The 13991-nt window shown below is 66.9% G+C and overlaps 1 protein-coding gene across 1 annotated transcript in view; it reads right to left on the bottom strand.

The window, feature by feature from the left end:
• Positions 1-13991, bottom strand: part of TTLL10 (tubulin tyrosine ligase like 10) — a 47955-nt gene that overhangs the window by 9522 nt on the left and 24442 nt on the right. The window contains exons 2-8 of the mRNA XM_023521633.1: positions 4502-4567; positions 2500-2930; positions 1838-1915; positions 1644-1767; positions 1365-1483; positions 1151-1280; positions 416-655 (exon numbers count right to left, since the gene is read on the bottom strand). Of these exons, the coding sequence (XP_023377401.1) occupies positions 416-655; positions 1151-1280; positions 1365-1483; positions 1644-1767; positions 1838-1915; positions 2500-2725 (917 nt within the window). The 5' untranslated portion in view covers positions 2726-2930; positions 4502-4567. The remainder of the gene's footprint in view (positions 1-415; positions 656-1150; positions 1281-1364; positions 1484-1643; positions 1768-1837; positions 1916-2499; positions 2931-4501; positions 4568-13991) is intronic.

Genomic DNA, 13991 nt, shown 5'->3' with positions numbered 1-13991 from the left:
CCCTAGGACCAGCCGGCCACTCCAGGAGACTGTCTTGGGGGGCGAGCTGGAGGGCGAGTGGCTAAGGAAGAGCTGGGGTGGGCTCCAGACAGCCCCGTTCCCTCTGAGCCCTGGCCGTCTTCTGGCTCCCTGCACCTGCAGGCTGCCTCCCCCAGATCCTGGCCCCCTCCTACTTCCCTGCCCTTCCCCTCCCTGCTGCTCTCCCACCTGTGCACCTCAGGCCTTCCTGAGCTGTGTCCCCAGGTAAGGATGGGCCCGGCCTGCACTGCGCAGGGAGCACAGATGCCTGAACGCCCCGGGCTGGTCCAAACCTCTTCCCCTGGCCCGGGTGCCCTTCAACCCTCTTCACCTCCCACCAGGCCTTCCTTCAATTCAGGGCAGGTCGGCCCCTCCCAGCTGGGCTGAGGGCATCTACCTCTGTGGCCCGAGGCCTCCTGGGCTGGTCCCTGTGAGCCCCTCCAGGGCAGGTGCTGCGTCCCTTCCAGATCTGGACGCCAGGGGAACACAGGGCCTGGCCTCAGTGTCCACGTAGGAGTGTGTGGAGTGCAGATGGGTGGGGGCTTCGAGGCACACAGGAGGCTGTGTGATGGGTGGGTGGCTGGATGCACGCATTTCGGATGGGAGTAGGCGGGCAGATGGGCAGGTGGCTTGGTGGCTGCACAGATGCCAGGAGGGGAAGAGGTGAGAGTCGCCGACAGAAACGGGTGGGGTGGGGTGGACGGCTGGAGCCCAGGTGTCAAGGTGGTGTCATGGGTTGGGCAGGTGTGTAAACGGCTGGGCAAGTGAGTAGATGAGTGGACAGATGAATATGCTGAGCGGGTCAGGCACGGCCACGTGGGAGCAAATGGACGTGAGTGTGGAAGGTCTGTGGGTGTGGGGGTCAGTGAGTGAGTGAGGGCCCCAGCAGTGGCTCTGTGGCTCTGTGTGAAGGCGCTGGTGGGCTGTGGGGTGGATGGATAGGTGGCAGGTGTTGGGGTGAAGACAGGTTGGCGAGTGCACGGACGTGGCTGTGGGAAGCTTGGCGGATGGACGGGTGTAGGTGGGTGGACAGGTCCCGTGGAGGGCGGTCCGGGCCAGTGATTGCACACCAGCTGGGGTGGTGGGACGAGGCGCTTTTGCTTTAAAGGATGGCCGGGCGTGGCAGGCTCACCTGGCCGGGGCGCACAGCGCCGCCTTGTTGCCGGTGCCCGCGGCCCGCGAGTGCTCCCGGAGGGCGCTGAGCAGCCCGATCTTGGTGGTGAGCAGCTTGTTGTTGGGCAGCTGGAACAGCAGCTGCTCACCTGGCGCGACAGAGCCCGGGCAGCTGTGGCCGGCCGCGGCGGGGCCTCCGCCGCCCCAACCCCCGCGGCGGGCCGCTCCGCTACCTTCCCGGAAGCTGTGGTAGCTGTCCCGGCACCTGATCTCACACCACTTCAGCCGGTAGTCCTCCCGCCGGCTGTCCTGGATGCGCTGCCAGCCTTTGCTCTTGCAGTAGGAGCTGATTCTGTGTGTGTGTGTGGGGGGGTGCCAGTGACCCTGGGGGCCTTGACAGCTTGGGGACGAAGGGCACGCCAGGGGAGGGGACATGGGGCCCCAGGTAGCAGTGGTCAGGCTGGGTGGGACCCGGGGCTGTGGGGCTGGGCCTGGTCTGTGCCCCCACTCACATTGAAGCCCCGTTGCTGCCTCCGATGTAGAAGAAGGGGCCACAGCCCGAGCCAGGCGGCAGCTCCCCCCACAGCACGTGCCTCTCCAGGAGGGCGGCCCGGGGCTTCACAGCCGCAGCCTCGTCTGCGAGCGGGTGGGTGGTCAGTGGCCTGGCCGGAGGCTCTCCGCCCCTCCCAGCCCTGCCCGAGCCCACCTGTGTCCTGGTGCGGCTGGCCTGGCTGACGCGGCACCCCCTCTGCTCGGCTCCCCATCGGCCTCTCATGGGCCCTGCCTGTGAATGGGGTGGGGTTTGGGGGGGTGATGTCCATTCAGAATCGGGCCGGAGCCCAGTCCTGGTGGGCTTCCAGCCGACCCGGCTGACCCATTTCTGGCAGGCCCCAGGTAGCCTCCCCTGCTGGTCTGGGCACCTCTCATCCCAGGCTCAGGACTCCTGAGAGAGGGGACAGCCACCAGCAGCCCAGGTCAGCCTAGGAAAGGTCAGGGTCCCTCCTTACCAACAGGGCAGAGCTCCATGGGGCTGGAGCTGGGGATAGACGTGACGCAGGGCCATGCCCAGGAGGGTGGGGTCACAATGTCCATCGTGACGTCATGGGTGACCCATGTCTGGCAGGGGGATGGGGCTGCCCTGCCCTGGGCTGGGGGTGGGGGGGCTGCCCTGGGCTGGGGGTGGGGTGCCTGCCAGACTGTGGGGAGCAGCAGTGTCCCTCCCTGTGCCCCTTCAGCCCCTGGTCCTGCCATCCTCCACCCTGCCCAGCTGGCCCCTCTCCCAGGGTGTGGCTGTGTGTCGCCCCCACGAGAACACCTTTCCTGGGGAGGCCCCGGCTCGGGGGCAGAGCCTGTGCCGGTGGCACTCACCGGGCTCCCGCGGGCAGCTCCGTCGGGCGCGGGCGACCCCTGACCGCTTGCCTCTCTTGGCACCAGCCTGGGTCCGAGTGGGTCCCCTGCGGCGAGTGAAGCGGGTGTGGCTTCTCCTCACAGGCGTAGGGGCACCAGGGCAGGGGCACCTCTGCGAAGACGCCATCCCCACCCTTCTGCGGGGCCTCCGAGCAGCCCGTAGTCCCAGCCTTTGGACCGGGCGCATGGTCAGGCCTGCTCTGCCTGGGGAGGGGCGCCTCCTGGGGTCTTGGACTTGGGTTTCTGCTTGTGGCTGGCTCCTGTCTCCATGGTGACCGTGGGGCCAGGTGCCCCTCCGAGGCAGGGCTGTCTCTGCATCTTTTGTGTCCCAGGCGAGGCGTCTCCTGCAGGGACCGTCTGTCTGGCTTCGCGGTGCTCTGCCGACATGCCGGCTGCAAGGAGGGTCACCGTCAGGCTTCTGGGGCTCGGGGGCCGGAGGGGCACCCAGGTCCTGGAGCTGCAGCAGCTCTGAGGTGGCCGGGCGGCGAAGTGCCCGCAGCATCCTCGTGGCTGCCCAGGCCCCACCCGCAGGTGGCTTGTCCCCTGGAGCCCCTTTTCCCTGCAGCCAACTCAGCGTTTCTGGGAGGTTCCTCAGTGGGTCCTTTCTCGCCTGGGGGTGGGGAGGGGACAGGGGCTTTCTGAAAGATTGGGAGACACAGCGATGGCGAGGCAAGCACACTGAGGAGCTGGCGGCACCCGCACCCGGGCCGGCAGCGCATGTTCCTGGGGGGCACCATGCAGAGCAGCCGGCTGGCCTCCAGGCAATGCCGGCAAGGCCTCAGGTCCTGCTTGGGACCGAGGAGGAAGAAACTGGGAAAAGCTGTGTCCCGAGTCCCGGCAGCTGGGCGGGCAGGAGAGCCTCAACCTGCCAGGCCTGGGCCGCGTGGGCCGAGCAAGCCTGCCCTCCCTCCCCAGCCAGGACCGGACGGCACCTGGGAGGAGGCCAGTGCTCGGGCCAGACCCGCCGAGGGCCCCCGCTCACATGCCATTCTCCAGAGGCGGGGGACCCCAGCCCTTTCCCACTGCGGGTGGGGGTCCCCCAAGATACTGACATTCAGCACCTTCCCACAGCACCCTCAAAATGAGCAGCCACCAGGTCAGTGGGCATCTAAGGGAGGCCCCCAGGTGTGAGCGACGGGTAGACACCCAGACACTCAGACATGGCTGTCACACACACGAAGGAGGAAGAGGAGGGGGAGACAGGGTGGCTCAGAGCCGAGGGACCCGGCCCCTAGAGCACGCTGCAGTGGGGCAGGAGACGCCAGGCCCCTCAAAGGATGGGCACCTAAGAGCTCGTGGGAGTTAGAGATGCTACATACGGGTCACAAGTCAAGGCCAGGAAGATGCCAGAAGAGAGGACGCGGGAAGCAAGAGGGAGGTGGAGAGGGCGAGGGAGACGCCCAGCGAAGGGTCGGGGGGCCTCTGGGAGGGGCTCTGAGCATCGCTGCCCTCGCAGGGTGCCCCAGCATGCCCCTCCTCCACCCTTCACCTGTGAGGTGCGGTCAGCAGCACAGAAGCAAGCAAGTGTGGACCAGGCCCGTCTGTGGCGGGAGCGAGGGGTGAGCCCGTCCCCTCACAGCCCGGGCCCACCGCCTGCGCAGGGCCCCAAAGGGAGGTGGCATACCGGTGGGGACCCCGTTTTTTGCCTCTATTTGGTGCTTCTAATTTTGCATATTCATTATTTTGCCAAAGAATAAGGCCACGAGCTATATCGCTTGTCATTCAAATTAACCTGTGTCTGGCGGGAGCTGAATGGGGGACATGCTCTGCGAGCCCTCCGCTCTGTTGGGCGCTTGGCAGAGCCCCTCAGGAGCCATGATTTTAAATGCAGACGGCGCTTTACACTCAAGGTGTGACGGACAAGTTTGCAGTGGGCAGACCGCGGGACGGCTCGCTAGGACCGTGCCGGGAGGGCTTGACCGAAAACCCAACCTCCCAACAAACTTTGAAAGAAACTTTCTACCTGGTCAGGTAAAAAGACCGGCAGGAAGCAGCACCGTGGCGTGGTGGACGGGAAGCCCTCGAGCACCTGGAGAAAACGCCCAAGCAAAGGGGAAGACGTCAGTGTCCCGCCGGCCGACCCCCCGAACGCCTGGCCGCGTGGGCGCTGTGGACACGGTGCTGACTTTGTTCGACGGGCTGGCGCCTCCCGGCCGCGAGCGGGCTGTCCGCGGGGACGTGGGTCCCCACGTGAGTCAGGGGGCGCACCCTTCCCGGCCCGGCCCGGGGGCTCCTCGCGCCGTGGCCCTGGGCGCATGGGCCCTCCCTGGAGGGGGCCTGGCCGGCCAGGCCGCCCTTTCCCTGCCTTCCGTGTCCTCGTCTCTTTCCTGCTCCTGGGCAGTGTCCCCAGAGGACCTGCAGGGTCCCTGGTGGCTGGGCGGGTGCACAGGACAGCAGGCCCCAGCCCTCATGCCCAGCCAGGACCCCTGCCGTTGGCCCACCTGTCCCTCTTACCTGCCCCAGGAGCTGGTGTGAGCTTTCTGCCCCGGAAACAACAGTGGTGACCGGGCAACCGTATCCCGGCAACCGTCTCCGGGCACTCGCCTCCCGGCAACGTCCACCCAGAGGCCCAGAGGTGTGGGCCCACCCCAGATGGTGGGGCCGGGTGCCCGGGAGCTGGGGCTCCCTTCTCCCCAGGGTCACCCCTGGCCTCTCAAGACCCCCAAGCCCATCCCGGACCTGGGACCTGGCCCCATGTGTCTGCATTTGCTGCGCTTCAGGGCTGCACAGCCCAGCGTGTGGGGTACCCCCTGTACCAAACAGCAAGTGGGGTGCAGCAAGGCAGTGCCCGCACCAAGGGGAAGCGTGCTCAGGCCTGAGGCCCCACTTCTGCTGTCCGAGCCCACGGGGTCACAAAGGTGTCTGTTCTGGGTACCTTTACTTGCTTCTGGTAGGGCCGGGAGGGGGCCCCAAAATGTGTACCCATGTCCTAAGCCCCGGAACCTGCCCAAGTGAGCTCATTTGGGAAAAGGGTCTTTGCAGATGTGACTGAGGTGAAGATCTCAAGATGAGATCCTGCTGGATTATCTGGGGGCCCCTAAACCCAGCGACCTGTGTCCTCGTAAGAAGGAGGAGACACAGAGGGGAGAAGCCCCGTGAAGATGGGGGCAGCGGCTGGAGAAACGAGGCCACAGCCCAGGGACGCCGGGAGCCACCGAGGCCTTGGCCGGGAGCGGCAGGAAGGGCCGTGCCCTGGAGCCTCAGAGGGGGCCCCCATCCCACCTCCGTTTCTGGCTCTGGACTCCTGAGCTGAGGGCATGCGTGTCTGTTGTTCCAGGCCACCCAGCCTGTGGTCGTTTGACACGGGGGCCCAAGAAGACGCATGTATCCCTTAAGCCCTTCCTCACTTTCAAGGGTCCCACATGGCACCCCCACTATGAGGAGGTCTCCCTGACCCCACAGAGGCACCTGTACCCCAAGTTCCACACCTGCCCCTGCCAGGCACCAGGGGACTTCAGGGGTCAGTCCGGCTGGACTGTGGTCTGGGACCCCTGTGGCCTGCAGCAGCCGCGGGTCAGCCTGGGGAGCGGAGCGTTCCGGCCAAGCCCTCAGCTGGGTGGTCAGGGCACCCTGGCCTTAGTGGCTAGGGCTTCTGGGGCATCAGCGGGGTGGCAGTGTGGCCCTTGGTCATCTGTAAGCTGTTCCCCTCCCCCTCGGCCTGAGCAGACCCTTCCGCCAGGCCGTCCTCCCTTGGGAGCCCATGCCACAGCCCCATGTCACCTCGTACGGTCGGACCCCTTGGAAGCCCCAGGCTCCTGGGCCAGCCCAGCATCAGGTGTGCGTGTCCCTCCCTCCGCCACCTGCTCAGGGAGGCCTCCCGAGAGTGACTTCACAGGAGCTGGAGAGGCGGCCCCCTGCCTGCCTGACCCTGAGCTCAGACTGGAAAACCGCCCCACAACCCGAAAAACCGGTTGGAGAGGTGCTGCCCAGCCCCACAAGAGCAGCTGCAGCCTGGGGCGACCCAGCCCCGCAGGCACACCTCCCCTGGGGACGGGCGGGCAGCAGGGGCCTTGTGGCTGGGTGAGTGCCAGAGGCAGGAGGGACGGGGGCGGGGGACGGGGCGAGGGCCCAGCACTTGCCCTACAGTGCCCCCAGGCAGGTCAGGCTCCGGCCTGTGGAGCAGGCGCCTTCAGGCTCCTTCGCTAGGGCCGGGCCAAGCCTCCCAGACGCTGGCCCAGGTGGCCTCCAGCCCCCAGGTCTCTGCTGGGTCCCTGCCTTGGTCGTACCCTCAGAGAAGCCTTCCTGGGGTGCCCTCACCCGCTCTGGCTGTTCTGGAAGTGTGCCCGTGCAGTGTGTTCAGGGAAGATTTGGGGAGGGAGGGAAGGAGGGAGAGGGTCCCCTGCAGGAGCCCTGGGGGCTGTTGCCCTGATTCCAGCCGCAGGACAGTTGGGCCGGTGCAGGGTCTGGGGCTTTGTGTTTAGCGGGGCCTTTGAAAAGCGTGGCTTAGGGCCCTGGGATGCGCTCGGAGCTCTCAGAAGCGGCTCTGGGGCGCAGCTACAAGGCTGGGGTGGGGTCAGCATCAGAGTCTGGTTTTGGGGACAGCTTTAGACAGAGGACAAAAGTGCGGGGGGGTGTTGAGGGGGCCGCATGGCACCTGGAGTGCCCCCTCCCCCACTACCCGAGATCCGGACAGGCCGTGGGGACCCAGTGGAGTCCCTCGGCTGACACCCTGGGCAGGAAGGGACTGGGTGGCCATATCCCTGCCCGCCTCACCCCTCCCTCCCCGAGCTTCCTGCTCCAGGCCAAGGGTGGGGCGAGGGCAGCCCAAGGGCTCCGGGGCCCTGCTGGCCACGGGTGCGCCCCCACATTCTGGGATTGGGGGTTAGAGGGGTGACCGCTGCTACTGTCTTGTACTCCAGAGAGCCCCTTGCCCAGTAAAGGTGTGGGGGGGGGGCGAAGGATGAGGTCACCGCCCTGGAGAGGGTTCCGGGTGGGGGTCCAGGGCTGGGGTGACTGCACTCCCTTTTCTTCTGGCCCAGTGGCAGTGCCATCTGCTCACAGACCCTCTGGGCTGCTGTGGGGCGGGCTATGCCTTGACAGCCCACCACCTGTGCATGTGAGATGAACAGAAGCCAGCTGCCTGGACCTCACACCTTTATTAAACCAACAGTCCATCACTCTGTGGCAGAAAGTCCACTGAGGGGTCAAAGGGCTCCCCATTCCGGGTCGTGGGTGGGAGGGCAGGCGGGCTGGGGATGTCCCAGCGTGGCCTGTGTCCTGGGAGGCATCCAAGTGTCCCAGGCTTGGGCAGATGTGCACCACCTGGCTTCGGGCCGCTGCGGGGCCCCATGAACTGCGCCTTGTGTCCACCCGGCATCCGGCGGCGACCAGGCCATGGATGGACGGCATTACCAGACAGTATTAGACAGAAGGACCCAGGTCTAACCGTGTCTGGTAAGACGCCCATCGCAGGCTGCGGTGCAGGTGGCCTTGCGTGTGGTGGCCCCTCCAGCTGGGCCCAGGGGCAGCTTCTCCTGCTGCCTGTCCTGTGGGCCCCTCCTGTGGGCCCCGAGGGAGCAGAGGGTTCAACTGGGTGGTAAGACCCCTGGCCTCCTGAGTGTTCACAGTGGCCCTGGAGGCCTCAGGCCAGGGCCTCACAGGATGCGCCTGGCTCCCCTCAAGGAAGGCTGCTCCCCTCAAGGAAGTCCTCCCGCAGCCCGCACCCCCCACGCAGCCCCCTCCTCCCACGCAGCCCCCTCCTCCCATGTAGCCCCTTCCTCTCATGCAGCCCTCCCCCCCACACACAAGTCCCCACCCCTCACAGCTCCCACCCTACACGCAGCCCCCTCCCCCACGCAGCCCCCATCTGGTTACCCTGCACTTGAGCCCGAGTCTATGTTCTGTTAATGAGCAACAGCAGGGCCCGGGCCAGGGGCCAGGGTCTCCCCCAGAGACCGCGGGGGCCCTGCGGGGTGGGGCTCCATGTGCATGTCGGCCCAGCAGGTCCGGGGGCCGCAGTCCTGGCTTCAGATCAAAACGATAAAACCAAAGGCCATTCTGGCCTCGGGGCTTCAGACAATGTTCCCATTCTCGCCTGCGACACTTGGGGGTGGTGGTGCGGGGGAAACTCTGTCCTCGCCGGGAACAGCACGGAACGTCCGCTGCACTTGGCCTGTGGGCCAGGGCTGGGGCACCTGGACACCTCCATGTCCTTCCCGTGTCCCCTTTGCCCTGGTAGGAGAGGCCTGTGTCCACCACAGACCCCACTGATTAAGGATGCTCGGGGCAGCACCAGCTCCCAGCAGCAAGTGCGGCCAGGGCAGACGGGCCAGCCACAGCGGACATCTGACCCCGTGTGGTGCCCGGGAAGGGCTGGGCTCGGGATGTGGGGCTGCTGACTGGCCAGCCTTCCCTTGGGGCTGGGCCGCGGCAAACGCGGGAGCGAAGCAGCAGGCTGGGGGCACAGGCCAGGCCCCTAGGTCGAAGTCTGGCTCAGGACGGGGTGCTTCTGCAGTCTCGGTGTCCTGGGCCTCCTGGCCTCCTGGGGGTCGGTTCAATCTGAGAACCCAGCCTGGGTGGGGAGCTGGGGGAGGCGGAGCTCAGAGCCCCCTTTCTGGATCCCGGGGGAGGAGCTGAGGGCCCCAGTGGGACGGGGCTCCTCCTTGTGGGTCAGGCTGGACAAGCAGTCCTCCCGCCCCCGCAAGGCCCAGCTCTGGAGTCCTCGGGCCACTTCCCGGCGGCAGCAGGGGGTCACCTTTGAACATCGTTACCAGACAGTGTTAGAGTCAAGCCGAGAAATCCAGCACTGTCCGGTAAGATGCCCACAGAGGCCCAGGGCGCCTTGGCCCGAGGACGCGGATGGACGCGTGGTGCCGCCTGCGGGCAGCAGGCCCCGAGGCGGGAGGCCGGCGTGTTCCCCGCCTCCGCTTTCCCCAGAGCTGAGAGATGGGGCCCGGACCCGCCCGCCCACTCTCGGCCACTCCGGGCGCAACCCCAGCTCCGGGCCGGCTGACCCCCCACTCAGAGCCTCTGCTGCGGTTCCGCACAGCCCACACCTGGCAGGTGTGGTGCAGTTGCTGCTCGGGCCATGGGCAGGGCCTGGATACCTGTGCATCCTAATCCTGGATCACAGTCTGGGGGGGCTCAGTGCAGCTGCAGGAAGCCTTTCATTCTGGGGGCCGGGAAGGGGCTCGCCCAAGGCTGACTTCCTGCTCCAGAGCCCCACCCAGAAGCCCCTGGCAGGACAGGGTTGGGGGCATGTGGGTGGGTGGCGCTGGGGCCTGCATCGGGCTCGCTGGACGGGCGGCCCCGTTGCTGTGAGCAGGGCCCCGCCGTCATCATTACCAGGCAGTATTAGAGACCAGACTCCATCCAATGCTGCCCAGTAAGATGGCGATGACCGCCCCAAAGTGGATCTGGGGGCCGCCCGGGCTGGGGTCGAGGGGATGCGATGTGGGGGGCGCTCAGCAGTCCCAGGCAGACCCACATTCTCCGAGGACACTGAGGCGAGGAGGAGCCTGGGGGGCCGGAAGAGGCTCAAGCGAGGCCCCGTGCGCCCGAGGCCAGGCCCAGGCTGCCCCGTCTGGGGTGCCCGGTGCGGGGAAGGCTGGGCGCTGCAGCTGGAAGCACTGGCGGCTCGGTGCGGCCGGCGGCTCTGGGCACGGGGTGGGCATCTGGTGGGGACAGGGTGTCCCGCCCACAGCAGGCTGGCAGCCCCACAGGTCAGGCGGAGCGGGACCCTCCCTCTGGGCAGTCCCAGGGAGAGAGTGGACGGCAGGCCCAGCCTGAGTCCTGGCTGAGAGCGAGTGTGTCTGAGGCCGCTGGGCTGCTATGGCTGGATGGCGAGCCTCTGTCCCCAGACGCTGCCCCAGTGGCTGTCTGCAGCTGGGGCCCTACCGCCCTTGTTAGCGGCAAGGAGGGGATGGGGATGAGGACAGAGTAGGGGGCACCTGGTGGCCTCCCCAGCCCCAGCAGGCAGGGCAGGTGTCCCCCGGGGCCCAGGACCCCCAGCGCTCCTGGCTCTCACCAGCTGGGTCACGGCGGGGCTGTCTGCGCCCCCGCCGCTCTGGGCCCTGGGCTTCTGGCCTCGCTGGCTGGGAGGTCCAAGGGCGCTGGGGCTGCGGGAGGGGTGAGGAGCAGCCCTGCCCAGCCTGTGCCTGGCGGTCCCTGTGGCCGGACCCCAAACACAGAGCGCACGTCCCTGCTGGTGACGAGCCAGTCTTTGGAGGCACCCCCCAGGGCAGAGGTGTTGGGGGGGTCAGGGAAGTGGGTGGCCCCCTCCGGTCCCCATGCTCAGGGCCACACCTGGGGCCCCTGCATGAGATGGGAGACCCAGGCACCCTTCCCTGGGGGGACCGAGGGTCCCCTCCTCCCTCCTGTGCCTTTTCTGTCCCCTGCACAGGCGGCACCTGGGCCTGGAGAGCCAGCTGGCCGGAGCAGCTCCTCAAGGCTCCGGGCACTTCTCCCCCAGGAGGCTGTGTGTGTGTTGGGGGTGGGAGGGTACTGCCGATGACCACAACAAAGACTGTGACCGCAGCCGGCCCGGCCAGGCAGCCGGGCGCATCAGGTTCTCGCACAGCCGCCGTTCCTCAGAGGCCCGGGCCCTAACGTAGGCCCAGTGTCGGGGAACGGGGTAGGCTCCTGCCCTGTGCCCCATGCCCATCCCTGGCCCCTCCTGGCTTGACAGCTGGCCGTTCAAGTTCTGTCCCATGCCCCGTAAAATCAGTGTGCCACCCAAATGCGATCTGACTTCTTCCTGAGCTGTTAAATTTCAGCTCCACTCCCAGCTCCCAGGCCACAGCGGGAAGGCAGGGGTGCTGAATCGGGGAACGGGGGCAGGAGCCCGGTGTCCCTCCCTTGCAGCCAGCCCTCTGTGCACAGGCCAGCCTCCTGCTGGCCTCCCCAGTGCCCTTGGCCACTCAGGGCCAGGCTTCCTTGGGGGACATCGGCAGCCTAAGCCATCCCACAGGCGCCCCCACTGCCCCCCGGCTCGTCAGCCATTGCGTCCTCGCCCAGGGGCCGGAGAGGGGCACAGCAGGCAAAGATACAGGGACAGGCCCGGGCGGGCAGCGGGCTGCCGCCTCTTCGGTTCCAGGATAGAACCCTGTCTCTCCCTGAATTCAGAACCTGTGAGCCCACAAGGAAAGACCACCGCCTGGCCTGGGCTTCAGCGCAGCTCAGCGTGCGGGTCAGGGACCTGGACCGCCACGCACTGGCACAGGGCTGACAGCAGGCATCTGGGAGGCTGGAACGAAAAGCGAAAACGCTGGTTCCCTGTGTCCAGTGCCCCAGATCGAGGCCCCGTGCGGGCTCTAAACATCACCGCAAGGGCCAGGCTCAGTGCAAGCACCCCACCTGGAGGGCAGTGGGCGGGCGGGCAACCCGATCTAGGCTCACTGGTTAACCTGCCCAGCGGGCCTTAATCAACGGTGAGGTCCACAGAGAACAAAGCACTGAAACCCGAGCCCGTGCGGGAGCCGCAGCCGCCATTCCCCGGCCTGGCCCACCGCACACCGCACACCGCACACCGCACACCGCACACCGCACACCGCACCCCGCACAACGCTGGCCCCTCCAGGGCCGGGCGCCCATGCTCCCCACGCCAGGCAGACCTCCTCCTCAGGGGCCGTGGCCTTTGGCCTTGTCTTCAGTTCGCCAGAAGCATTCCTGCAAACTGATTTTGCAAATGAGCTATTTGCAAATGACCAAAAATGTCTGGGACGGACAGTAGACTGCAACCATATTTAATGGCTGCTTTGCATTTTCATAAATGCAAAACTTATTTGCCTGGTTCAGTCAAGCGCTCTGCCTTTTAAGCATTTTGTCTGTGTTACTAGGAAAAAGCAAAACAAAACAAAGCTGATCTATTTTTCCAGATGCTCAGCCTGAAAACAGCTAAAAAGCTCCCAGTGGATTAATTAAAACATCATATACTTAAAAGTTGTGTGGAGAACAATGAGCAAGCAGCACATTACACCTCAGAGGGAGTCAGCGGTGTTATCACCTAAGCTTTAAACCTCCCGAGAAAGCCAGAAAGCCAGTGACCTAGGCTGTGAAAGCAGGTCCGGGGTGGCCGTGGCAGGCTTTACCAGGACAAGGTGTTTACGGGGCGGCCGTGCCATTTGCGTTTAAGAATCTTCAGAACAGACTTTGGCCCTGACCCTGAGTAACCCTGCTGGCTGGGCCAGCCCACTCCTCCTCCAAGTCGGTTCCGGCTTCGTTGGCGCCTCCGACGCGGGCGGTGAGGAAGGGCCACCGTCTGGGCCAGACCGGCTCTGCCCAGCACCCCAACTGCCCCAGCGTGGCCGCCGGCAAGACCGAGCCCCTCCCACAAGCAAACCCCGGCACCCCGAGTCCTCCCGACCCCAGCTCTGAGGGAACGAGGGACCCCGCAGCCCGCACACCGTGGCCGCTCTGGGAAAGCACTTTCCAGAAGGTCCTGCGTCCAGGCCCAAGTGGGGAACCCCACAGTGTGGACCCCAGCTGCCCTCTGGGTGGGGCGGGACACCCCGCGCCTGCACCCGCGCCCGCCGGCCCAGGTCACGCGGCCCAAGATGGCTCCACAGTCGACACCGCGGTGGCCCAAGGCCCAGCCTTTCCCTGGAGGAGAAGGACCGCCCTTCGCCGAGTCCTGGCCCGGTGCTGGACCCTGCGGCCGGAGGGGCACATCGCCATGGTTGCCGGCCGCCAGTGTCCGGCCAGAGCTGCTCCCCGCTGAGCGGCCTCCCCAGGCCCTTCCGCCTCCCACTCACCTGCCCCGACAGGATCAGCACCTGGAGGAAGGGGTGGCGGCCACTCCCTGCTCCCAGCCCAGCGTGTCCAGCGGTGTCCCTGTGCTGGACCCAGCAGGCCTCAGCATGGACACTGGAGAAGCTTTGACCCCAGTGACCCCAAATACCTGTCAGCCTGCGGTCCACAGCCCAGGACCCAGGTGTGGCTTTAGCCCAACCTACCCCAGCCGCAGTCCAGCCTCGTCGTGGGGACCAGGGGAGCCGGCGCCCCAGGAAGCCCAGCTCCCACCCCCCGCAAGGCCCCGCACTCGGGGGGCGAGCCAAGGTCCACACCTGCAGCCGCCTGGCCTCTGCGGGCTCTGAGAGCCACGGGGAACAATGGAGGCGGCAGCCGGCCCTTCCGCGGCAGAGCAGGGCAGGGCAGGGCAGGGACGGTGTGGCCCCGGCTCGCCTTACATGTAGGGCCTCACCCCGCCCCACGCAGGTGCCTGCTCCCGGCCGACCAATCTCCGCTCCTGGCCGCCGACAGGTGTGTCCCCCGGGCTCCCATAGGCCGGAGGGAGCCAGTTACGTGACGCGGCAGCGGGGCGGGCGGTGGGCCCCGCACACATTCCTGCCCCGCCCGCCCGGCCCAGTCCAGGCTGAACAGAAACCAGGGCAGGGAGCTGCTGCAGGGGCCGGTGAGGCGTGCAGGCCTGCAGGCAGGCCCCGGGGCCGGCAGCAGGCAGAGTGGGGCTGCACCCCGTGCCCTCTGCTGGCCGCGGGCAGCCCCTCTAAGGCCCC

This window comes from Pteropus vampyrus, unplaced genomic scaffold (genome assembly GCF_000151845.1).
Source record: "Pteropus vampyrus isolate Shadow unplaced genomic scaffold, Pvam_2.0 Scaffold309, whole genome shotgun sequence".
In the NCBI taxonomy this organism is placed as follows: domain Eukaryota; kingdom Metazoa; phylum Chordata; class Mammalia; order Chiroptera; family Pteropodidae; genus Pteropus; species Pteropus vampyrus.
The sequence above is the reverse complement of the archived record's forward strand: the minus strand, read 5'-3'. Positions and strand labels throughout refer to the sequence as shown.